Raw genomic sequence first — 17,363 nt, 5'->3', positions numbered from 1 at the left:
GATCTAGGTGTTTCATACGGACAGACACACAGACAGACGGACATGGCTAGATCGTCTCGGCTGTTGATGCTGATCAAGAAGCCTTCTTCTACCTGTTACATACATTTCCTGCCGGCACAAAGTTATAATACCCTTCTACCCTTATGGATAGCGGGTATAAAAACAACGCTAGTAAACTCAACAGCCTCATGCCCAGCCTATAAGTAGGCAGCCTCACATTACCAACCACTTTAGCAGGATCGACCCCAACGTAAGCAGGAGCGATCCCAATGTTAGCTATGACAATACAGCAAGAAACGATGCCCCACAAGACACCATCCCACATCCCAACGCCAATTCAATCCCACCACGCAATCCACTGGACGCGGCAATGGCCACAATGAAAGCCATGTTCGAGCGCATGATGGAGAGGGTTATGAGCCAAATGACCCAAATGTTTGCTACCGTTTGCAAATCACTATGCAAACGGGATTAAATATGCTAACGGCCTGATTAAAAGTAGACCAGATGTGGCACACTTTATCCACACACACAACATAGACATACTGCTCATCTCCGAAACTCACATCTCTAGTAGATCATACCTTCGACTTCACGGATATGACGCCATGCATGCTGACCACCCCAGCGGCAGAGATCTTGGCAGAGCGGCAATAATTATTAAGGCGGGCGTAAAGTACAACGAGCTTAGTACCTAACAGGAAGACTGGGTGAAATGTGCCAAGGAGACCTTACAGTCGCCGCGGTCTACCTCCCCCCAGACAGTGTCCGAAAGGCACTTTGATCTTCTGCTGAGCAGCATGGGCAACAGATTCCTAATTGGGGGTGATCTCATCGCAAAGCTCCGATGGTGGAGCACTTGGGTGCATCTAGCTTAGGTGCATCTAGCACTTCTTAGGTGCATCTAGCGCAGGTGCATCGTATGCCACACCACAGCAGAGGCAACCTACTGGCGAACGCATCCGACCAAACATCCCGACATCTTTGACATGGCCTTCTCCAATGGATTTGATAATACCAAAGTTTAGTGCTCTTCTAACGCGGAGAAGACCGACCACAGCGCAGTGGAACTGCGCTTGAACCTCCCTGAATTCAGAAAAACTGCACATCCAAAGATGATCAAGAGGAGCACGAGACTGCAAGCCTGCAAAGCGTCCTGTCCAGAAATACATGAGACAAAAAAGCGTTCCATAGAGCCGCAATGCAGCTAAAGGATGAGCTTTTGAAGCTCAGGCAGAGCTCTTTCGAGGAGTTCTTGGCCAATGCCTGGAGATCCCATTCGAGGAGAAGAAGTACTGCTGCGCCGTAATGCTTGACGTGAAGCAAGCCTTCGACAGAGTCTGGCACCCAGAGCTACTGCTCAAACTAAAGAGAAGCTCAACCCCACTACGTATTGCTTCAATATTACCTTGACAACAGATACTTTTACGTTAGATGCGGAAATGCGCGATCCACCACGAAAGGAATCCAAACCGGGGTACCACAAGGCAGCGTTCTAGGCACTCTCTACTACACGTTGTACACAATTGTCAACGACAACCCAACGGTTGTCACATACGCCGATGACACAGCCTTCCTCGCCACTGCACGAACTCCACAGGAGGCGTCGGAAATACTACAGAGTCAGCTAAACACAATCGAGCCCTGGCTACTGAGGAGGAACATCTTGGCAAACCACGAGAAATCCACGCAAACTACATTTGCACTCCGCAACGGTAACTGTCAGCCTCAATGGCGATAACACTCCCAAAAATTCCAAGGCAAAATACCTGAGCATGACGCTCGACAGGCGGCTAACATGGCGCACACCCATTTTACGGAAGAAAAAGCAGGCTGAAGCAATTCCAATGGCTCATCGGAAGACGCTCCAAGCTTAGAAGCAAACGTAAACTGCTCGTTTATAAAACCATTATCAAACCAATCTGCACCTACGACATCCAGTTTTGGGGCACTGCCAGTAAATCAAACTGCAGAAACATTCATTCAACATTCATCGAACGCTCATCCCTATCACGACAACAGCACCATCCACGAGGTACTCAGGGTTCCCTGGGTGATAAATGAAGTCCGAAAAGTGAGCACGAATTACATCATCAGGCTCCATAACCACCCAAACGTACTGGCCATCAACGTCTTGGACAACAGTCAAACTGTCAGGAGGCTTAGAAGAAAACACCCCCTCGACCTGCCTATGGAGGATGACGATTAGCCCACTAGTACCCCACCAACCATCTCTTGTAAGAAGCTAATCGACAAGGCTACCTCCGTAAATGTAATTATTATCCAAACAGACAGATTTTAAATAAATAATTAGAGTAAAAAAACAAAAATCTTCGTTGCAAAACTTCTCATACACCAAACATACATACAAACACGTACAAAAGTATTTCTTTAATAACTTGGACAATTTTATCTGATCGCAACCAAATTTTCAGGAATATATCATTTGATATATTTTTAGTATTTTTGTAGTATTTTCGGTATATTTTGAAAATAATACCGCAATATTTTGCTTTTATTCAAAATGGTTAGCGGGCATCTCACAGTCGAGCACACTCGAGTGTAGCTTTCTAACTTGTTAAAGATACGTTTTGGTTGTCTGAAATGACGCATCTATATATATAGTTTTACATGAATTGGTGAATGTGGAGGATTAATTTAGAGGCGCTTTTCGATCCTTGTGACCTTTTTTTTAAGAGCCTCTAGCCTCTCGGAAGTTATTGTAGCCGTCGACGTTTTCATTGGATAATGAATGGAGTGAGCTCCTGCATCTGTCTGTAGGCTTTGGAGCATTGAGTTCGGTTTGGCACAACGACTGGTACGCAAAAAGCGGACCCAGAACCTGAGGCATCACCTCCAGCTACTGATCCATCGTTCATGTCAGTGACAACCACTAGAGAGGCTTCAAGCAAACCGAAACTAGAACCACTTGAGAATTGCAACAGGTAAATACATAAGTAAAATTTACTGTTTACGTTTTTATTTATGTAAACAAACCTGCAATTATGCCGAAATAGGCCTGAAAACAATTTTGATTTATTCGAATTAGAACCGCCATTTATCACATTTCAATTGCTTATCGATGCTACTATCGATTTGATTATACAATATTTTACTTGTTTGCACACCACTAATTCAAAATTGGCGGCCTATTGTGAAATTAACAAATTTGTGAAAAATAAAAATGTCGCACACTGGGCCGGATTGCCGATTCGGTGGTATAAAGTCCAAAATTTTACGGAAGAAAATTCTAATTTTTATTTTATACATTTAAACTAAATACTCTAGATAGAAAGTATCAATAAATATTTTTGTTAAAAATGCAAACTTGCAATTTTTATAGATTTTTAAAGTCAAGTGATTGAACAAATTGGTGGGAGACTTTTGGTGACTTTGTGCGCTTGGCAAATCCAAACGAAAGAAAAATTGTATACTTTGTAAAATGGATATTGATGTTGGAGGTATGAAAATTAAGAATAATAAACACAGTTTGTGTGATAATTTGTTAAACGTTATATACATATGTGTACTGTTTTGTGTTGTCCCAAGAAAACAAAAGTGTTCGTCTTCTCTATTTCCGTGTATTTCTGCGGTGTGTAATGTATATATATTAATCTTCATATTAAATTTTAATAACAGTCCGGTTTGCGGCTTTTGGCGGCTTTTCCGATGCTTTAATTTTTCAGAAGTGCTTGAGTTCTGTCATGCCACGTTGCTGGACGTGTGGATCGACAGTGGGCGCCTCTCTTTCGTGCTGGCTAAATTTATATTTGGTCAAATAGATGAAAAACATAGCTTGCAAATAACTATCGACCGTTATTTTTCTTGTGCCCTCGTTGCGAGCACAACCGAAAAAGTTCATACTCTCTCGCTCTCGCTCTGAGCAAGAGAGTTTTGCTGTCTTCATTTGTTTTCTGTTGAGCGCTTTTAGTTGAGCTCTTTTTATTTCGGTCGTCCAATGAGCAGTGCGTAATTGTCCGAAAAACTCAACGCAAACGGTCTTCACATTTACTTTCGTTGTTGTTGCAATTAATATATTTCGTATGCAAAACGATCGCTTGTGAATGTATACCACTACATATGCAAGGAAACAATTTGATTTATAGAACAATTTAATTTTATTTTCAAATATTTTTGTTAACAAGTTTCATTTAGATTCCATATAACAAAATGTTATTAAAAAGAAAAATAAAATTTCAGACAATGTTGTTTTAAAATTTTTTTTTTGTATTTCTATATATATTATATATATTTTTTGTAACATATTATGTGTTAAGCTCTACAACTAGTAAGGAGTTTAGATTTTCTGCACTAATCGAACTTCTTCGCTCACTTAATATAAAGTGTAGGGCTGAGAATGCCCGTTCGACGGACACTTGCGTTGCAGGTGTAGCCAGCGCAACCTGCGCTAGTGCACTTATATGCAGAATCTTAAATTGAAAATCATTAAAAAAATTCCAATGTATTTGAATTTAATGGCAAGCGACCAAATGTTACGTCGAAGTTTTCGATGTCAGCATAAATTTTGGCAAGTTTTGTAGAAACAGGATCTTTTTTGCTTTCTGAAACTGTCTACAAATCGTCCAAAAATGCCGAGAACAGCGACTTTTCTTCAGATGAGTATGCGGTTGAAAGAACTGACAAGACAGGGGAAGCTAGCATCTCTTCTTGCACAGGAGTCTCGAGCGCTGGAACGTTTCGTGTTTGTGCCTTAAATAATAAAGCGACAATAAGTATGAAATGTTTTTTGGATTTTAGTTTAGTACAAGTATTAGTTTTTGACGAAGACAATTTTAATTAGTTTCTCAAAACTACAACATAAACATAACAGGACCCAAATTTCAAACATTCTACGACATACAGCTTACTTCTCTCAATTCATATAAACGAAAAGCTGTTTTTTCAAATTAGCCTTTGCTAACGATTTTTGATAGTTCGACAACATATAATTTACCCGAGGATCCATGTAAATCGCTGCCAACAATGCATCATTTTCTAACAATTTTGTCTCTCTTATTATACCCGCTACCCATAGGGTAGAAGGGTATTATAACTTTGTGCCGGCAGGAAATGTATGTAACAGGTAGAAGGAGGCATCTCCGACCCTATAAAGTATATATATTCTTGATCAGCGTCAACAGCCGAGACGATATAGCCATGTCCGTCTGTCCGTCTGTGTGTCTGTCCGTCCGTCCGTATGAAACACTGGATCTCAGAGACTATAAGAGATAGAGCTATAATTTTTTTTCGACAGCATTTGTTATGTTTGCACGCAGATCAAGTTTGTTTCAAATTTTTGCCACGCCCACTTCCGCCCCCGCAAATCAAAAAAATCGAATAACAAGCGTAATTTTAATTTAATTTAATTTAATTTAAATTGTGGAAGTTATTAAATACTTTTGTATGAGCAAAAACGCCTACTTACTAGGGGTCTGAGTTGCTTTGGCCGACAATCTGGTACATTGTGCCGTCTATGGTATATTTTGAATGCGGTACTATATCATACCAATATACCATATACTATATATACCAAATATACCATTTGGTATATTTTTAGTATTTTTGTTAGTATTTTCGGTATATTTTAAAAATGATACCGCAATATTTTGCCTTTATTAAAAAATGGGTAGCGGGTATCTCACAGTCGAGCACACTCGACTGTAACTTTCTTACTTGTTTTTATCTGTGCCAATAGTTTTTTTTAAATTAAATTGTAGCTATTCTCGCATTTCAATTTAAGTTCCATCCATTCTTGTAGCTTTAAAGTTGCCTGGTATGTGTCAATGAAAGCGTCAATGTACGTCTCGATCCAATCCCGATCGGCCTCTACACAAATATTAGACTGCGTTGCCAGGAAATCCTTTAAGTCCAATCATTTCTTTAGCATTAAATACGTTGAAATAAATACGTTATATACAAAAATTAATTTTTATATACATATGTATAACTTATATATTACCTATATGTTTGTGTGCGCAGCGATTTGCATAATGTGCGACAGGCACTTATTTTATCGGCGATCTCCTTTGTTTTATTTACATCAAATACGCACAGTTGCAGAGTGTGTGCTGCACATCTCACTAGGTGTATATTAGCCAGTTCAATAGAATCCAGTTCATTCAGAAGATTCTCTCTTTCTATGTCTTCTTCATCTTCGCATCATTTAATACCTGGACGGCTTTTATCATGTTTCGCCCATTATCAGACGTAGTGCTGTGTACATGAATATGAAATTTAAAAAAAAAATATCACATATTTTAAGAATTGAATATAATTCAATCTTTACCTGTAGATCTGATCAAGTGATATGCCATAATCATCTAAGATTTCTAGAATTTTATTCTTCATATATATTCCAGTGTGAGATTCCCCGAGCTCAATCATGCCCAAGGTCTTCACAACAATCTCGGTTTTAGCCAGGCTTGCGTGGATCATTTGCTTTCCAGCTTTCCCTTCGCAAGTGCCCTTATATTTTCCTTGACAAACTGCTCTTTGACTGACACAAAATTCATAATATTTCTCGACGTTACAGGGTTCATTCCAAGTGCATTATACATACATTAGATCCATTATTTCATTGAACTGTATAGAAATTTGAATGGTTTTCCGCCTCTGGTTACAATTTTGATCAAAGAAGAAACAATTGCTTTTTCACTCGTTTGATATGATATTCTTCGTTTTTCTTCGCATTGTGTTAACTTTGTATATCCAGAATTAAATTTGTGGAATGATTACCGGACAATTTAATACCGCAAACATTACAAATTGATTTGTTCTTGTCCAAATTTAATTTAAAGAATTTGTGCACATTTTTATTCATATCTCTTCTCATTTTACAACAATTATTTCGCAACTTCACACACTCAATTCACGATCGCAATTAAACGTTTAACGATTTGCTTGCCTATACGTGTGAATGTATACCAATACATACGCAAAAGACTTTTTTCTTCACTGAACACGACAAAACGGTCTTGGAACAACCGAAACAAAACAGAATAGAAAAAAATGGTTTCGCTCTTAGCGCGAGCGAGCTCATTCGAGAATTCACGAAACGGTTGCTCTCTGAGTCTTTTCGTAAAGAGTGAGGAGAGACACATATGTATTTGCGAACAACGAGAAACGGTCGACAGTTATTTGCATGCTCTGATGAAAAAGTAAAAAACAAATTAAAATAAAATATCACGTATACGTCATGATGTCTATATGGGCAGTTAGAGTAGGCGTGGTGAAACTTACTTGGAAGTGTACTTAAATATTTAGAGTGGTCTGTTATTGAAGTATGCCAAGTTTCAGCTCGATAAATGCAATATTCGATTTAATGCCACCAAATCGGCAATCCGGCCCAGAGTGCGCTGTAAATAAAACAAGTAAGAAAGCTACAGTCGAGTGTACTCGACTGTGAGATACCCGCTATCCATTTCGAATAAAAGAAATATATTTTATGGTATTTTTACTGCAAAAACACTAAAAATATGCCAAATGGTATATTTGGTATATTAATAATGTACCGCATTCAAAATATACCATATATAGCACAATATACCAGCCAAAGCAACTAAGACCCCTAGTAAGTGGGCGATTTTGCCCATACAAAAGTATTTCTTTGATAACTTCGATAATAATCTGATCGCAACCAAATTTTCAGGAATCATAACTACTATAGTAATTATTGTATATACCAAAATTCGAAGGCTCTAGCTTTAAAATTGCGCTTGTTATTCGATTTTTTCGATTTGCGGGGGCGGAAGTGGGCGTGGCAAAAATTTGAAACAAACTTGATCTGCGTGCAAACATAACAAATGCTTTCGAACAAAAATTATAGCTCTATCTTATAGTCTCTGGGATCTAGGTGTTCATACGGACAGACACACAGACACCCAGACGGACATAGCTATATCGTCTCGGCTGTTGACGCTGATCAAGAATATATATACTTTATAGGGTCGGAGATGCCTCCTTCTACCTGTTACATTTTCTGTCGGCACAAAGTTATAATACTCTTCTACCCTATTATATATTATTATTTTAGATACCAGGAAATTAAGAAGAATAGAAAGAAACGGCTGATGATTTCGAGAAACAATGGAAATTCATAAATTGCATAGGAGCTATTGACGGAAAGCATGTGCATATTATTATTAGGTGGCACTACAACCCATTTCGGGTTTTGGCCGACCTCAGCGTCTCCCTCCAGGCGCCTCTGCTCTTTGCGAAGCCTCCTCCAATTGGAAATTCCCAGCAGATTAAGGTCCTGCTCTACTTGGTCCTTCCAACGAAGATTTGGTCGTCCCCTTCGTCGTCGCCCGTAGTCGACTCTCGCTTCGAATACCTTCTGAGCTGGAGATTCTTCATCCATACGCACAACGTGTCCGAGCCAGCGCAGACGTTGTATCGTGATGCGCCGGACCACGTCCACGTCGTCGTACAACTCGTACAGCTCGTGGTTCATCCGAATGCGAAAGTCGTCCCCAATCCGAACGGGACCGAAGATCTTGCGAAGAATTTTCCTCTCGAACACTCCAAGCGCTGCTGCATCTGTCATTGACACTACCCATGCTTCTGCGCCATATAAGAGCACGGGTAGGATGAGTGTCTTGTAGAGTGCTAATTTTGTTCGGCGAGAGAGGTCTCTATTGCACATTTGCCTACTCAGACCAAAGTAGCACCTATTGGCAAGTGTGATTCTTCGCTTGATCTCCAGGCTGACGTCATTTTTGGTGTTGATGGCGGTGCCAAGGTATGTGAACTCCTTGACCACTTCGAACATATAGTTGTCTGCTACCACCTGGGAGTCTAGTCGCCGCGCCTCCTGCTTGTCGACAGCATATACTTCGTCTTGCCCTCGTTTACCGCCAAACCCACTTTTGCTGACTCTTTTTCGATAGCGGAAAATGCAGCAGTGACATCACGCTTGCTGCGGCCAATGATGTCAATATCATCCGCGTAAGCAAGGAGCTGGATACTTTTATAAAATATAGTGCCAGCACGATGCACACCGGCCTTCCGCAAGACCCCTTCCATCACAAAGTTGAAGAGGTTGCACGACAGGGGGTCGCCTTGTCTGAAACCTCGAACGGTATTGAAAGGTTCGGAGAGGTTCGTTCCTACCTTGACAGAGCTGATGGTGCTGCTCAATGTCATCCTGCAAAGACGTATCAGCTTTGCAGGAATACCAACTCAGACATGGTGGCATATAGGCGTTCCCTTGTCGGGCTATCGAATGCAGCTTTGTAATCGACAAAGAGATGGTGTGTCAATTCCATTTTCGTGGGTTTTCTCAAGGATTTAGCGCAATGTGAAGATCTGGTCTATGGTGGATTTACCAGGTCTGAAACCGCACTGATAAGGTCTGATCAGTGTGCTGGTATACGGCTTCAGTCGTTCACATATTACGCTCGATAGGACCTTATATGAGATGGCAATCAGGCTGATTCCCCGGTAGTTGGCGCATATCGTTGGGTCGCCTTTCTTCAGCACAGGACAAAGGACGCTGAGATTCCAATCGTTGGACATGCTTTCTTCTAGCCATATTTTGCAGAAGAGCTGATGCATGCACCTTATCAGCTCTTCGTCGCCGGCTTTAAACAACTCTGCAGGCAGTCCATCAGCACCGGCTGCTTTGTTGTTTTGAGTCGCATAATAGCAACTCGGACCTCGTCATGGCTAGGTAGTGGTATATCCACATTGTCGTCGATTGGTGGTATCGGGTTGCTTCCTCCAATGGCGGGATTGGTGACGTCATCGCCTGCTAGCAGCTTGGAGAAATGCGCCCTCCATAACCTCAGCGTGCACTGCGTATCTGTAACCAGATTCCCGTTTTCATCTCGACAGTTAGATGCTCCGGTCTTGAAACCTTGTGTCAGACGGTTGACTTGTTGGTAAAATTTTCGAGCATCATTTCTGTCCTGCAACACCTCGAGTTCCTCGCACTCTCGCTTTTCTTTCTCCCGTTTTTTCCGTCTAAAAAGCCGCCTCTCTTCCTTCCTTTTCTCCCTGTAACGTTCACACGTAGCTCGCGTTGCGCCAGACTGCAGCGTTCTTCTGTAGGCGGCGTTTTTTGCCGCAGCTGCGACGCGACACTCCTCGTCATACCATTGGTTCCGTGTGGGTGGGCGCTTGAACCCAATGGCTGTTTCAGCGGCAGCTCGCATGGAGTGGGATATGTGCGCCCAGAGTCCGCCGGCGTCAACTGGAAGAAGGGTTGGTTGGTGGAGCAGTTCCGAGAGCAGTGGTGTCATTTCCGCTTTTTTCCCGTCAGATCTGGGTTTTTTTGAAGCGTGATTGCGGGAAAAATATGAAAACAGCGGGCAGCGGGAATTCTGGCTTTTTGAGCAAATTTACGCAGCTTTTTTTTTTAGTTTACTTTTATTCAAATTTTAGAGATGTTAAAATTGAGTTTAAAGTTCACCCCTAATTTTAAGCTTCTTGCATCACTAATATTGTGAAATTCGGTTGCGGCATATCAAGTTAACGATGCCAAAGGAATCATATAAACAAAAAGTGAGAGATGTCTGGCTGCAGAGTACCGAATTCAAGGAGTGGATGAGGAAGGATCCTACAGACGTCACGCGGGTGTTTTTCAGCTATTGCAAGTGCAGCATAACTGCAAAATTAAGTGACTTGCGTGCACATGCTGCAACAAAAAAACACACCAGTGCTATGGAGGGCTTTGTGCAAAAAAATAAAATAAATTTTGCTAAAACGCCTTCAAAAACAATTGAGCAGGAGGTAGCGCTGTGCCTATTTGTTGCTCAGCATAGCGCAATAACCCCTGTCAATCATTTAAGTGACCTTTGCCAAAAAAAGTTTGATGACAGTAGCACCGCGACAAAAATAAAGATGCACCGCACAAAATGCACATACATAATTAAAAATGCATTGGCTCCCCACTTCAATGAAGAGCTTCGCAAGGACATTGGTGGCTCCAAGTTTAGTTTACTTTTGGACGAATCCACAGACATTAGTGTCACAAAGTTACTTGGTGAGTTAATAATATTCAAATATAAAGTTATGTGTATATATGTATATTATTTATAATCGTTTTTATTTGGTTTGTGTTAATACATGTTAATATTATTAAAATTTAATGTTTAGGTGTGGTCATTAAGTACTTTTCTGTAAAAAAAGCAACAGTAGAGTCAACATTTTTAAGCTTAGTAAAGCTAGAAGCTGGGGACGCATTGTCCATCGCAAACGGTCTCAAACAGGAGTTAAAGCGTTTAAGTCTTGATATAAAGAATTTAATTGGCATCGGAACAGATAACGCAAGTGTGATGATTGGAAGCAAGAACAGCGTTTACACAGAACTAAAGAAGGAGGCCCCATCTCTTATCTTAATCAAATGTGTTTGTCATTCGGTGCAACTGGCAGTAAACTACGCCTGTAAGCACTTCTTTCCGGATGATTTGGAATTTTTGATTTATGAAACTCATAATTGGTTTTCAAAAAGTTCAATTCGCCAGTCGCTATATAAAAAAATATATGAGTCTATCAATAACGAAAAGGTATTTTTAGTAGAAATGAATGTCTGTTTTATATGTGTATATCTATCTTTTTATGTATTAATATTTCTAAATCGTTAAAAAAGTCTAGTTTCTACTAATTCCACGTGATTGTTTACCTATAGTAAGTGTTTGATACTTGTAGAAGTGATTGTCCCAAAAATATGTAAATATTCAAAATTAATTAGCATATTTTTAATTAAAGGCCCCCTTAAAATTCCAAGGGTTTGTGATACTAGATGGTTATCCATTGAAATGGCAGTAACTCGAATTTTAGACCAATGGCATGAACTGAAAACTCACTTTGGAATTGCTGCTATGAGTGAAAAATGCAAAACCGCAAAAATCCTGTACGAATCTTTCTGCGACAAAAAAAACTATTTGTACTTGGTATTTTTAAAGCCTATATTGCAGGACATGCAAAAATTAACTTGTGCTTCCAAAGTAATTCGGCTAATGCGACGATGCTTTTAAGTGATCTTATACTCTCTATCAGAGCATTGCGACAGAAAATAATTCCTCCTGATATTGATGTTGACATTATTAACGACGATGACTTCGAAAAGCACGTCAAAAGCGATTTAGGCCTCGGCTACGATTTTGAAAAGAAGTCAAATCAATGAATATAGAATCCGTCGAAGAAATGGAAATAAGAGAGTGCTGTTCCGGTTTTGTAGTAGAGCTAGCCAAACAGTTGAAGCAAAGGTAAATATTATCTTTATTTTTATTTATATTTTGTAGTATATAATTTTTTATTTAATTTCAGGCTTCCGGACAATTTTAACATATTAAAACAGATTGATGCATTCTCTGTTGAAAATATTTTAAAAATTCAAAAGAAACAAATCTCTCCAATCCTTGAGTATTTTCGTACTCCTAATATAGATAAAATTGAACGACTGTACAACGACATAACCCTGGTAGAGTGGGAAAATGTCGATGATACTGTTAAGTTCTGGGCTGAAGTTCTTAAATATCGGGATTCTGGCGGAAACTGCCGTTTTCAGGAATTGGCTTCAGTTGCTCTGCAAATGCAGTCCCTGCCTTGGTCGAATGCCGACGTCGAGCGGGTGTTCAGCCAAGTCAATTTAATAAAAACGAAAATTCGAAATAGCATGAGCGTTGAAACGTTAAACGCTATACTGAGTATAAGGTCCATATTTTAATTTATTTGTATCTTCAAATTATAAATTAATTTACTTAAAATTTTAGGTACGGGCTGCGTCGACACAATATGTGCTGTTTTAACTATAATGTACCACCCAGCTGCCTATCTACAATTGAAGACAAGAAATTTTATCCAACTGATGATGATGATAATATTGACGACATCTTAAATATAATATAGATCTTAATTTTTGTACATTATTGTTTTTTTTTTGTTTTCTTTGTAATGATATCCGTTAGAGAATTACCCATATATTTTATGTTAAGTGGAACTGAGGGTTTATTAGTGAATAACATGCAGTACATTGCCTTATAAAAATCAGTTTTTTTCTTAACTTTTTTTCTCTGGTATTCCGCTTTTTTTAGCTTTTTTTTTTCGTTGATCCAGCTTTTTTTGCTCAGAAAAAAATGACACCACTGTCCGAGAGGTGAGTGGAGTAGGCTGTTGCTGTCCGTTGTGATCGCAGCCTAGTGACGTCAAGCTTTCGTTGCGTGATGGGGCGTACGTTTTTCGCTCGGCATAGCCGCATGCGTATCTTGGCTGCGACAAGATAGTGGTCCGAGTCTATGTTGACTCCACGGAACGTACGCACGTCCATCACGCTTGAGGCATGCCTTCCGTCTATCACAACATGATCAATCTGGTTTCGCGTTTTCTGATCAGGGGACAGCCATGTGGCCTTGTGGATGTCGAGGTGCCGAAATCTGGTGCTACTCACTACCATGTTTCGCGCCGTGGCGAAGTCAATCAGCCTGAAACCGTTGTTCGAGGTGGTCTCGTGGAGGCTGAATTGACCGACGGTGCGGTCAAAGATGCGTTCGCGCCCAATCTTTGCGTTGAAGTCCCCGAGGATGATCTTCACGTCGTGGTTTGGGCAGCGGTCGTATGTGTCCTCGAGTCTCGCGTAGAATGCATCCTTAACAGCATCGTCCTTCTCCTCCGTCGGGGCGTGCGCGCAAATTATGCTAAGATTAAAAAATCTAGCTTTGACGCGGATTGTAGCCAGCCGTTCACTCACTGGGGTGAAATTGGAGACGTGGTGGCGAAGTCTCCGGCTTACTACAAATCCGCATCCAAATTCGCGCCTCTCCGCATGGCAGCTGTAGTAAATATCACAGTTTGCTCGCTTGGAACAACCTTGTCCTGTCCATCTCATTTCCTGGATGGCGGTAATGTCAGCCTTTAATTTCTCGAGGGCATCCGCCAGTTGGATAGAGGCACCTTCCCAATTAAGGGTTCGGACATTCCAGGTGCATATCCTTAAATCGTAGTCCTTTTTCATTTTGCGGTGGTCGTCAACATAAGGGGGGATCCTTTCCGAGGCTTTCGCTTTGGTTTTCCTTGGGCTTCTTTTTTCCGAGGCGGGTTCCAAACCCTGCGCTCAACCATTTACCGTCCGGATGACTCGCTGCACACATTAGCTCGCTATCTAGCGGATGCTAAGATAGCTACCCAGGAGGTGCCACGAGGAGGCTGTGTGTCAACTTGCAATCATTCGTAGACAGAGATCGCACTGGCGGCCACCAAGTTGACCGCAATCAGAAACTTTACTCTGTACGAATGAAAGCCATCCCATCCCATGTGCATATTAAGAGACGAAAATCATCAGGATCATTGTATTTTAATTATAAAAAAACGTTCAGCATTGTCCTGATGGCGATAGTAAACGCACAATATGAATTTATTTGTGTGGAAGTTGGAGCAAATGGCAGGCCATCAGATGCTGGTGTATTTGCACAATCGGAATATTAAAGGCGCAACGATGACCAATCGCTATTCATTCCGAAGCCTCGCCAAATACCAAATACTTCATATGAAGTGCCATATGTCATAGAAGGGGACGACGCCTTTCCATTGTCGCAAAATTTGATGAAGCAAGAGCTAGGCGTATAGTGGAAAATGCATTTGGCATTATGGTCAACAGATTTAGAATACTTTTAAATACTATCCCTTTAAAGCCGGAGAAGGCTTCTGTGATTGTTCTATGTTGTTGCTATTTGCACAACTATTTGTCGAAGAAGAATGGCGCAGTATATTTGCGAGATTCAGCAGATGCAGACAATTAATTTGCAGGCAGTCATTCCAACCATCAAATGGACGATTTGGAACCGTTGAGAGGTGGCAATTGCCCAGAAAATGTTAAAAAATTCGTGATAAATTTTGCGAGTATTTTAACACAATTGGAGCAGTACCTTGGAAGAATGACCGAATTTAATATAAAAATATGTTCTTAATATGCACAATAAACTTGCTTGTAATTTTATTAAAATACTTACTGTTTCATTTTCCTGGCGTCATCAAAACTGGTGATTCCATCGACCGACGATTCTGTGTCATGAAAGTTCGCTGGAGTACCACAGGTTCGGCTGGTACACATCGTCCATTCCAGCGCCAGATTTTTCACTTCTTATTTTTTGCAATTCTCGTCTATATGACGCACGCAACGAGTTAACTTTTTTTTCACTGTGTCTATTGTGGCGTCCTCATCGATTTCTTTATATTTCTTCAATAGCACTTCCCGTGCCTTATTTCATAAATTTTTATTTTTATAGGCCTCGCATTTTGCATGCCATACAGCAGGCTGATTTCTCAGGCAACATATGAATTCTTGTAAAAATTTGTTGCTCATTTTGCGCTGCGCAAACACGAGTTTTCTCTACTAAACGATTACGCAAATGATAATCGTGACAACGTTGCCAACCATTGGCGAGCATGTTGTTGCCAACATAGACAAAATAGAATAATTTTAATTCCATGCGAGCATTTTGGCGAACACGAAATTTGACGACGAACACTATCATCCACAAAAACATTTTCGTCGATCACAACATGTTCGCCAACATGCTCGCCTGTGGATGGCCTGCTTCAGGTAAATACGCATATCCAACCGTCACAAATCAATGGTGCCGACGGCGAGTTAGCCGCTAGTCGATAAGTATGTACTCTTTGATGGCGTCAGTCTTAATTACGAGGATATCGTTGAACATCGACGAGAACAGCAACAGCTCAACGCTAATGACGAGATGACGGCTGAGAAAATTTAAGTTGCGCAGTCCTCGCAGCAATGTGTCAATACCAGCAACAATTGCAGAATCTCCTCGAAGGCTGGGGGTTTGCCCAAGTGCAAAAGGGGCCGACCCCGCAAGCACCCTCAGGAGTTTTGCTTCGTCAGATGACCAAAAAACTCAGAGTGCGTGTTGCAAGTTGTGCGCATTGAGAGTGGACAGCCCCTTAACTTTAAACTAAACATATTTAGATCAGTAATTCTTCGACACATACATAGTTTAAAATAAATACAACAAATTTTAGGGTTGCTTTTCTTGAATTGTCGATTGGTATATTGGAATTCAGCTTGTGGTCACACCGACAACTCACAAAAAATATTCGTTAAAAATGTTGTGGTACAGTTCAATTGAAAAGAAAACATGCGAAAATTTAAATTAAGGCGTTATCCGCCGCGCAGGCGGCTTGATGCGGATTCTCGAGAAGACAACGAGAACAGGGATATAACAATGGAGGCCAATAACAATGGAGGCAATGGGATGTTGTTGACTCAAGTAAATACATCGGTATCCTTATATCAGGGGTGCTCATTGAGCACTGCTCAACGCCTATACCCTGAGTGCACTTTTGTTTTTGTATATGCCCGCCCTGTGCTTATAGGTAGTGCGCCCATAAGCACCGTGCATATGGGCTTCGATTTGCATGCGAAACAAAAACAATTTTGCTTGTTTCTCCACTCCATTTCCGTCGGTAATCTCTCGCTTCAGCCAGCTCGCGCTTGATACGCCGATACATACATATGTATGTGCACTAGATGGGTGGAACACTATGCGCGTCACACCGGCGAATTAATGTCCTATCGAGAGATAATGTCCAGAACCACTTGAGAATTGCAACAGGCGAAAAAATAAAATTTACTGTTTACGTTTTTAATTGATGTAAACAAACCTGCAAATATGTCATACAAATTTGTAATTGGAGAACGAAATATTGCATACTTTTAAGCTGATCATTCAAGAACACAAAAAACAAGAATGCTACCGTCAAGTGTGCTCAACTCTGAGACCCCCCGCTATCCAACGGTATTGGGTATAAAAAGTCTCTAGTAAGGAGGTTGTACGATTTCGAGAGAAGCAGAAAATCGTGCGCTGCAGATAGATAACAGATAGTCCTATACAAACAGGCACCGCTGCGCATTTACGACTTCACACCATCTGTCAGCACGGATGATTTGACCTGCATGCGTCATAAACTTAAGCGATATAAGATAAGGTTATCCTATTTTACAACTGTTCAGACTATTAAACTATGAGATAACTATTGATTATCAGGCTACCCATTGTAAACTATAAACAGATAAGATTTTGACCTAAACAAACATTAGTTCTTAAGATATTGTATATATAAACCCTGCATATTCCACAATAAAATCAGTACTCAACGAACATTCGTGGTATTCACTTCTCCGAGCTCAATTTGTTTCAAGTACAGATTGCGGCAACAAATTGTTACTGGTATCAAGAACCGGTGGCAGACAAAATTAAACTTTTCAGCTAACACATCTTACATTTGGTGACCCCCGACTTCTGGACACAGGATTAATTTGGAGAATCCTACACATATAATTGGTCAACTGGGCGACCAATTTAAAAACCAACAACTGATCAACTTGGCGATCTTGGACATCA

General features: G+C 40.6%; 2 protein-coding genes across 2 annotated transcripts; one reads left to right on the top strand and one right to left on the bottom strand.

The window, feature by feature from the left end:
• The first annotated feature begins 11,711 nt into the window (after window positions 1-11,711).
• Window positions 11,712-12,852, top strand: LOC132797864 (uncharacterized). The gene is made up of 3 exons (XM_060809622.1): window positions 11,712-12,209; window positions 12,271-12,657; window positions 12,717-12,852. Exons 1-3 carry the CDS (start codon window positions 12,124-12,126, stop codon window positions 12,850-12,852), a joined length of 609 nt encoding a protein of 202 aa, XP_060665605.1. The 5' UTR covers window positions 11,712-12,123.
• Window positions 12,853-13,069: 217 nt separating this feature from the next.
• Window positions 13,070-13,954, bottom strand: LOC132797863 (craniofacial development protein 2-like). The gene has a single exon (XM_060809621.1). It carries the CDS (start codon window positions 13,952-13,954, stop codon window positions 13,070-13,072), a length of 885 nt encoding a protein of 294 aa, XP_060665604.1.
• Window positions 13,955-17,363: the final 3,409 nt, after the last annotated feature.

The sequence above is a fragment of the Drosophila nasuta genome, unplaced genomic scaffold (genome assembly GCF_023558535.2).
Source record: "Drosophila nasuta strain 15112-1781.00 unplaced genomic scaffold, ASM2355853v1 ctg28_pilon, whole genome shotgun sequence".
Lineage (NCBI taxonomy): Eukaryota > Metazoa > Arthropoda > Insecta > Diptera > Drosophilidae > Drosophila > Drosophila nasuta.
Note: the sequence above shows the minus strand (reverse complement) of the source record. Positions and strands in the feature narration are given on the sequence as shown.